At 58.8% G+C, this 9368-nt stretch overlaps 1 protein-coding gene across 1 annotated transcript in view; it reads right to left on the reverse strand.

The window, feature by feature from the left end:
- The window catches only part of LOC122454316 (protein S-acyltransferase 21-like), a 38540-nt gene extending 33131 nt beyond the window's left edge, over positions 1–5409 (reverse strand). The window contains exons 1-3 of the mRNA XM_043488692.1: positions 5359–5409; positions 4955–5062; positions 3236–3457 (exon numbers count right to left, since the gene is read on the reverse strand). Coding sequence (XP_043344627.1) covers positions 3236–3457; positions 4955–5062; positions 5359–5409 — 381 coding nt within the window. The remainder of the gene's footprint in view (positions 1–3235; positions 3458–4954; positions 5063–5358) is intronic.
- Positions 5410–9368: the final 3959 nt, after the last annotated feature.

A 9368-nucleotide genomic window follows, 5' to 3' on the forward strand; every position in this document is an offset into this window, starting at 1 on the left:
GGAGAAAGGACGGCCCACCTGGGGCTCCGTGCCAGCACAGAGCAGGTGAGCACTCACGGGGGCTGCTGAACAGGGCACATGTGTCCCTTGCAAAGACTCCCCGGGCCAACGCTCAGCTAAGTTTTGGGTCAAAAGAGAACAAAGAGACTGGATTATAGCCCAGCACAAAGCTATGACAAAACTAGATAGCTTATTAAAAAGCAGAGACGACATTCTGCTGACAAAGGTCCGTCTAGTCAAAGCTATGGTTTTTCCAGTGGTCATGTATGGATGTGAGAGTTGGACTATAAAGAAAGCTGAGTGCCAAAGAATTGATGCTTTCGAAATGGTGTTGCAGAAGACTCTTGAGAGTCCCTTGGACAGCAAGGAGATCAAACCAGTCCATCCTAAAGGAAATCAGTCCTGAATATTCATTGGAAGGACTGATGTTGAAGCTGAAGCTCTGATACTTTGGCCACCTTATGCAAAGAGCTGACTCACTGGAAAAGACCCTGATGCTGGGAAAAGTTAAAGGCAGGAGGAGAAAGGGACGTCAGAGGATGAGATGGTTAGATGGCATCACCGACTCAATGGACATAAGTTTGAACAAGCTCTGGAGACAGTGAAGGACAGGGAAGCCTGTGTGTGCAGTCCATGGGGTCACAATGAGTTGGACACAACTGAGCGACTGAACACAGGCGAGGTGGAGCTGTGTCCCTGAGAGGCTCTCAAGTCCCAGCCCCAGGAACTGTCATGATTTTACCTGTGAGTGGGGTCTTTGCAGATGACCAAGTTAGGCTGAGGTCCTTGTGATGTGTCCTGACTTCACGGGACTAGTGTCCTTACAAGAAAAGCAGCCCAGGACTCAACACACAAGACGCTGTGAGGACATGGAGGTGGCTAGATCTGAAGCCAGCAGATGCCTGAGGCCCGCAGAGCCGGGATGGGTCCCGGAAGCTTTGCAGGGGCACGGCCCCCCCAGACATCTCAGGCCTCTCACTTCCGTCCTGTTCATCTGTGCCTCAGCGTGTGTAACACTGTGGGTGTCCATACGTGTGGCCAGCGGGTCACTTGTGCATTATATGTATACTTGTGTATGTGTGTGTGTTTGTGGGTCTGTGTGCACACATACCTAGAGGTAAACTTACAGCTTCAGATATGATGAAAAGAAAAAAAGGTCTAAAACCAATGACCGAAGTTTCCACATTAAGAAGGTAGAAAAAGAGCAATTAAAGCTGGCACATTGAAAGGAAATAGCAACAATAAAAGCAGAAATTCAGAAAAAGTAAACAGGGAAAATCAATAAGTCCAAAAGCAAATCCTCTGAATAACATGGAGACGCCTGATAAAAGTGATAAACCCTAGGAAGATGGATCACTGGTGACATCACTACAGATCCTACAGACACTGGCTGGATAACAGAAAATAGTGCAAATAGCTTTATTCCAAGAAATGTGACAATCCAGACGACATACTCAAATTTCCTAAAAAGCACAACTTTTTGCCAAAACAGACAAGAGGAAACAGAGGAAGCTGAAAAGCCCTTTTTCTACTGAGGAAATTGATCACGGCAAGTCTTACCACAAAGAAGTCTCTGCTAACTCAGGGGCAGGGACAGACAGGCCTCATCTGAGGGAAGAGATGCCCACACAGATGCCCTGGTTTCTCTGGCTGATGGAGGCTGGGCGGGGGCGCAGGGTGACTTTGGGGCTCAGTGCTGCCCCACATCTGCAAAAGGACTTTAGAAATCAGCAAATGCCAACCTTGGTATTGGGGAACACGTGGTAACTTCCCAGGGACTTTTAAGGTGAAAAAACAGAATGGTGTGGAAACAGACATCTTTGTTAGATGCAGAGTGGGCATTCCAGGGACACTTCATCATGTGGAGGGGGTTTAAAGACACTCAGCATGTGTGAGACATGACGCAAGCAGTCTTAATCAGCACCTGGTACTTGGGGTCCGTCACTTTGCCCTCCCTGCTTTTTCAAAGCTGAAAGATGCTGAGCTCAGGGCTCGGGCACCTTCGTGAGCCTGCGAGGGCCCTTCCTGCCCTGCCTCCTCCCACCCAGCTGCCCACCACCTCAGCCACCTGGCCACCGACTCCTGGCGGGCGGGCAGCGTAGCCCGTTTGCTCACTGCAGAGTGAAGGCGCAGGCGCAAACACCCCACTTCACAGCAGCCCGGCCTGTCCACGGGGCTTCCCAGGTGGCGCTAGTGGTAAAGAACCCGCCTGCCAATGCAGGGGACCTAAGAGACGTGGTTGGGAAGATCCCTTAGAGAAGGAAATGGCAACCCACTCCAGTGTTCTCACCTGGAGAATCCCACGGACAGAGGAGCCTGCTGGGCTACAGTCCATGGGATTGCAGAGTTGGACACGACTGAAGTGACTGACACACAGCCTGTCCACTGGCTCTAATGTGCAGGGACCCTTGGGGTGGGGGCCAGGGTTCCTGGCAGAGCCCCACACCACCCTGACGCCCACCCAAGGGATCAGATGTCTTGTGCCCAGAACAAGGCCACTCTGGGGGTCACAGACATCAGCGCCTCAGTGGGAAGGTGTGGTGAGGGGGACTCCATGCACCTGACACTGAGGGGGGCATGTGAGCACCTCAAGTCCTTCCTCATTAAAACACACCATTCCCGGGGCTCCCCTGGTGGTCCAGTGGGTAAGACTCTGCACTCCCAATGCAAGGGGCCCAGGTTCATGCTCCAGTCAGGGAAGTAGAGCCCACATGCCGCAACTAAAGATCCTGAGAGCCACAACTAAGACCCAGTGCATCCAGACAGATGGAGAAAGTGAATACTAGCACACACACAGATGCACGCACACACACACACACACACACACACACACACAGAGACAACACACACATGCACACACACGCCGTTCCTCTTGGACAGCACAGACTGGCTGTGTAGCCAGGGTCAGGGCAGCCTGCAGCCTGTCTGCAGCTCCTCCCCTCCTGGAGTCTCTGCCCACCCAGGACCCTCTCGCCCCTGCTGCCAGCCGGGTGCACTCCCCCTTCCCAGCACAGGTGGGCACTGGCAGCTGGGACCCCAATCCAGCAGCCACTGGCAGGCAGCTGTGGGGTTTCTGGTGCGGACGGTGGGGGTGAACCATGGCTGAACCATGGGAGCCGGAGCACAGGCAGGTCTGACCACCCCTGCGGGTGGAGCTAGGCCCGCTGGAGGCCCCTCAGGAAGCCCCTCCCAACTTAGACCACAGCGCTGCCCCCCCACCCCCGGAAAAGGATACACTGTAGGCGATGTATCTCCAGTCGCATGGCAGAAGGGGGATGAAGACCCCGAAGGTCGTGAAGGCCAGAATCAGGAACACGGTCCAGGCCACGATCTGGAAGGGATGCAAGGGCCGCGACCAGCCATTCACCCTGGACAGGCGGGGCGGCAACACCTGCGTGCTCCTACTGGACGCAGCTTCTGGGAGGACCTGCCTCGACCTCCTGGTGCAGAAGGCCATCTGCAAGACAGCAGGGGGCACAGGGGGCCGTGGGCGCCTGTCCACAGCTCAGCAAGCAGTTTCAGTGTGTGTGTGGTCCCCGGGCACCCTCACCTCTGCCGGGACCCCAGGGCGGGCAGTTACCAGTCCCTCATGGTTGGCAGGCCACCTATAGTGACGGTCTGCTGGTCACTTTACAAACGCATGCACCTCATCAGAAAATCCACGGATGTGGGTGGCCCACGTGAAGAAGAGATCCACATCCCTGGGAAAGCCCAGAGCAGAAGCAAAAGGCAGCTGGAGCCAGGGCAGTCAGAAGCTTTCTCCCACCAGAAACCCTGCCTTTCCCCAGGGCAGGAGCGCCTCACAGCCAGGGTCCTGGCCCAGGGGTGGGAGGGAACCGGGCCGTCTGCTGGGCAGGTCCACCAGGGACGGTAGGGATATGTCCTGGGAGGCCATGGGGTGTTTGCGGTGTCGGAGGGCGACACTGTTAACAGTTGCTACAGGTGGAACTTGGGGGAGTTTAGAAGACTCTGTGCACAGCCTCCACGGTCTCTTCAGAAAGAAACACACAGCAAGTGTAGCTGACAGGAGCTGGCTACTTTAGGGAGAGACAGAAACATTGAAAACTATTCCGACTCTTGTGTGAGCTGGACTCCCCGGGGCGGGGGGACGTCCTAAGGGCAGAGCTCAGCTGCTGCCTCTGCGGGCCGTCCACCCAGGTCCTCGGATGAGACGCCATGCAGACAGAGGCCACAGCGGCCCCGAGTTTGCAGGGCTCCCGTGAATCGAACAGCACACTTGTACAACAGGACCGAGGTACCTGGGAATTAGAACCCTGAGGGACAGGCATGGAGCTGAAACATGATTCCCAGATAGAAACATGGAATGGAAGGGCTGACATCTCACACCACACAGTAGGCACGCGGAAGGTCGCATCAAGGATTCCTGCAGGTCTTGGAACAGAGGTATGGGGAGGTGATGGTTATGAGACTAAACTTCACAGACCACAAAGCTGGAGACACAACACGACGTTGGTCTGTTAGGGTTTCCAGGCAAGGAAAAGGAAGAGGGTGTAAGAGAAGAAACAAAGAAAAAAGGGAAGCATGTGTGTATTGCAAGGAGATTGAAAACTTCAGCCCTAACTCACATTCCAAGAACCAAGCAGGGAAAAGAGAAATAACCTACAGTGGTGAAGATGGGAGCTCCGAGGACAGAGTCCTCAGTGTCCTAGAAGAAAACAATGGCATCACCTATGACGCGATGTAACTGGCACTTATTGAGTTCAAGTGCTGAGTCTCCTGTCCTGAGATGAGCAGCCAGGCTGTCACGCAGGAGGGACAGAAGGAGAGGCCTCGGGGCACGCAGGGGCACCTGCTCACCTTTTCAGATCCGAGACGCACCCCGAAACACCGGGCACCTCACATCCAGGCCGCGGGGGGAGGCAGTGTGTCTGCGTGAAACCCGGAGCCCACAACGCTGGCCATGCTGGGACGCGGGGAGCCCAGCCACCCTCACCGACCCAGGGTGCCCGCAGGCAGACCTGGCCGGCTGTGGCTGCAGACCTTCCTCTCGGCTCTGTGCTGGGACATCGGGGGTCCCTGCACTGGTTCTGATGCTGGGGACCTGGGGAGGGCGGACGGGCTGGGAGGGCTGGACCTCTCGCCCCTGCCCCTCCTGGGCAGCACCCTCCGGGGAGCAGGGGCCCCGGGGGTCAGGGCAAGAGGGGGTCAGGGCCCCGGGGTTGGGAGAGCTCGTCCGCCTCGGTGCACCACGGCCGTGCCCCCCCTCCTCCGGGGACACTCACGGGCACCCTGCCCTGCTGTCCAACTCCGACCCTGACTGGCCATGGCTCATCCTCCACAGGTCTCGACTCCACGCCCTGCCTGCCAGGCGCGCTAAGAGGAGGCTCAGCCAAGCACCCGGGGCGGGTGGCAGTCCACGGCCACCACCGCCGCCATCACCGCCGCCATCACCGCCCCCCCATCACCGTCCCCTATCACCGCCCCCTATCACCGCCCCCGCCGCAGGAGGAGCTGGAACTCGGCGGGCCCAACAGCTGCTGTGGGGACAGGATCTCTTGTCTCACCCATGCTGAGACACAGTGCTGCTGCACGTGGACACAACACACGCCACACACACCTCACACCACGCACACCACACAGGACACACACACCACACAGGACACACACCACACTCACCACACAGGACACACACCACACTCACCACACAGGACACACAGGACACTCACCACACAGGACACACACACCACACAGGACACACAACACACTCACCACACAGGACACATACCACACAGGACACACACCACACAGGACACACAACACACTCACCACACAGGACACACACCACACAGGACACACACACCACACAGGACACACAACACACTCACTACACAGGACACACACCACACAGGACACACACCACACAGGACACACACCACACTCACCACACAGGACACACATCACACTCACCACACAGGACACACACACCACACAGGACACACACCACACAGGACACACAACACACTCACCACACAGGACACACAACACACACAACACACAGGACACACACCACACAGGACACACAACACACTCACCACACAGGACACACACCACACTCACCACACAGGACACACACATCACACAGGACACACACCACACTCACCACACAGGACACACACCACACTCACCACACAGGACACACAGGACACTCACCACACAGGACACACACACCACACAGGACACACCCCATTCACCACACAGGACACACCACACAGGACACACACCACACAGGACACACACACCACACAGGACACACACCACACAGGACACACACACCACACAGGACACACTCACCACACAGGACACACAAACCACACAGGACACACTCACCACACAGGACACACAAACCACACAGGACACACTCACCACACAGGACACACTCACCACACAGGACACACAAACCACACAGGACACACTCACCACACAGGACACACAAACCACACAGGACACACAGGACACACACCACACAGGACACACAAACCACACAGGACACACAGGACACACACACGTCACACATACATCACACACACGGGCACACACACACACCTCTCATCCCAGGTGCAACCTTCTCAGGTTTCTGGGCTCGTTCCTCACGGCTCAGGCTCTCCTAGACGAGTTCCCGGTCCTGGGCCCTTAGCCCCTCTCTCCCACCCCACAGCTGCCTCTGCCCTTCACACCTGTCCTGGGGCCACTCCCTCGGGACATCCTGACATCACCAGGGGACAGACCGCTGGGTCGGGCTGGGTACACTGGCCATGTGGGGTGTGACAGTGCCCGGGACCCATTTCTGCTCTATTTTGGTTCTTGCGTCTGGTTTTCCATCATCCCTGAGGCACTGGTCTGTTTGGTGCTGGGTTGACCTGTGAGGCGTCGTCCAACACGAGCACCACTGAGATACGCGGGCGCGAGCCACCTCTGCCAAGCTGTCCGTAGTGACCAGGGGGGCAGGCGGCAGGGCTATCCAAGGTCTCCCCCCAGCCTGTCGGCAGTGTGGACAGGGCCCCTTCCCCTCCCCGATCCACACTGCTCCTGTCCTCCCCGGAAGAGGCGTCCGGGCACCACCACGAGCTCTGAATGCAGCGCAGACCTGGGCCACTCCTGAACCCAGGTCTGCTCATGTCCTGATGGCCCTGGACTCTCTGCAGATGGATGTCCAGGAGGCCCCCTTCGAGGGCCTGGGCAGAGCCGACGGAGGGTGAGGCACCCACCTCCCTCGCAGCCAGAAGGCGCAGCCACAACAAGCACTCAGAGCACTCTCTCCTCGGGCACACTCTCCTCCTCTCCGTTCTCAGGTCCTGGGTGAGCTGGGGACGCACAGGTGCCTCTCACTCAGCCCAGGCCCAAATGAGAGACTGGCCTCCTGGCAACACTAACAGTGGCCCCGGACGCATCATAAAGGCGGCCCCGCCCCCGGGGACGCATCACCGGCAGCGGGGGAGGGGCGGGCCAAGGGGGTCCCCGGGGGACCCTCACCACTGGCCCCTGAGCCTGGAGAACTTCAACCTTCAGTGAAAAGGCAGGGGTTCTGCCCCTGACCTACTGCCTCAGTAATTTCAGGCCGGAGGTGGCCAAGGTGTCCAATCCCAACCTCATCCTCACGCTTGACCCTGGAGCCGAGATGCCGGGCTCTGTCCAGGGCTGTGGGCACCTCTGTCTGGGCCTGACCAGTCCCCCCGGCTGACCCCCTGTTGGCCGCAGAAGGGCCACAGTAGATGGTGAGTGGGGAGTGCAGGCATGTGGACACCATGCGAGTGGGTGGCTTACCCCACGAGGATGGCCAGCTCCCGTCTTGGGGTCTCCCGCCATCCGCTTTGCCCCAGTCTTGGCTTATAAGCTCAAGAAATGCCTGGTCCTCAGTGTGGGGTCCAAGGACTCTGATCTGATGTGGCGGATTCCGGTCTCAATCCTCCCCAGGGGAAGGCAGGTGGATGGGGATGTGTCCCCCTCCGTCCACAGAGGCGGCCTCCTGCGGCCTCCAGCCTCCCTGAGGAGTCACCGCTCCGGGCACCGTCAGTGACAGAAGGAAGGCTGGCTTCCTCCAGGCAGCGTGCCAGCCCTGCTGCCTGAGGCCCGTGGGGATCAGGGGTTGGCCTCCCCCCGGTCCTCTGGGCCTGGTCCAGATGGACAGGCATGAGGGAGGAGCCAGCGGGTTGCAGGCAGTGGGGTGGGCGGGAGGCTGGTGAGGAGGGGGCTCCTCCAGGCCTTGGGGCCTCCCGCAGGGCAGGGCTGGTCAGGCCGACTCTGCTCCCTCAGCTGCCCAGCCTCAACCTCCCACTCACTGGCTTGTGTTTCCTCACACGCTGTTGGCCCAACAGCACTGTCCTGGAGCAAAGCACCCCCTGGGTGACGGGGACGCTCCTTCCAAAACCCCAGCTGACCACAGGTGGACAGGCATGCGAGAGCCTGGGATCACAGCCGGGAGCCCCAGGGGATGAGGAGGCTGGTACCTGCCTCCAGGGCCCCTGCACACAGTGCCCGCCCAGCGGTAGGCCTGAGCAGGAACCTCCACCAGAAGGTACTTCCAGGGAGGCAGGCGGCTCCGACCGCTGTCCATGGTGCTGCCCAGAGCCCACAGGTGCCAGGGAGATCCAGGGCAGAAAATGAGGCACCCAACCAGGGCCTGACCCCGAGACGCAGGGTCTGACCCCATGACCCAGCCCACAGGCAGCAGAGGCCTCGGAGACGTTGGAGCTTTGATCTCTGGAGACTAAAAGCAGAGCTTAACCCCTGCAGGAAGAACGCAAGGCCTGCATCCCACACTTTCCCCCTCAAGGGCTAGGCTCGGGGATCCCGGGAGACTGAGACGGAGCTCAGCCGGCAGAGCGGCCCGCGCCCACGTGTTACCCCTCTGCAGGGCCGGGCTCGGGGGTCCCGGACACCATGGCTCCTGCTCACAGCAGGCACCGCCAGGCTGCAGGTGTGCCTTCACACGTCCTGGGAAGTGCTCTCTGGTTAAGATGATCGTCATCACGGCCTCCTGCACACAACACGCTTCTCCAGAAACACGTATGTGCAGCCACGGCCAGCGCACCCCGGACCTCAGCCCCTCACTCATGGGACTTTGGGGGATGGTGAGCTCAGTCACCCACAGGCGGTGCCACCAGGGCTACCTAGTGGCCAGGGAGCTTCCGGAGGATCCAACCTTGTTTCAAGGCAGGAAAACAGACCAGGGAGTTGTGTGGGAGCGGATGTGACCCTGGACACCACTCAGGTGCCCAGAGCCGGGCCAGAGGCGGGGGAGACAGCACCAGGAAGAAGGCAGGCCATCAAGCTGAGTGAGAAGTGAAGGGTCTTCACTGAAGTCACTCAACAGGGGACACCTGGCCGGGTTGTAAATAATGCATGCCAAC

This window comes from Cervus canadensis, chromosome 16 (assembly GCF_019320065.1).
Source record: "Cervus canadensis isolate Bull #8, Minnesota chromosome 16, ASM1932006v1, whole genome shotgun sequence".
In the NCBI taxonomy this organism is placed as follows: Eukaryota; Metazoa; Chordata; class Mammalia; order Artiodactyla; family Cervidae; genus Cervus; species Cervus canadensis.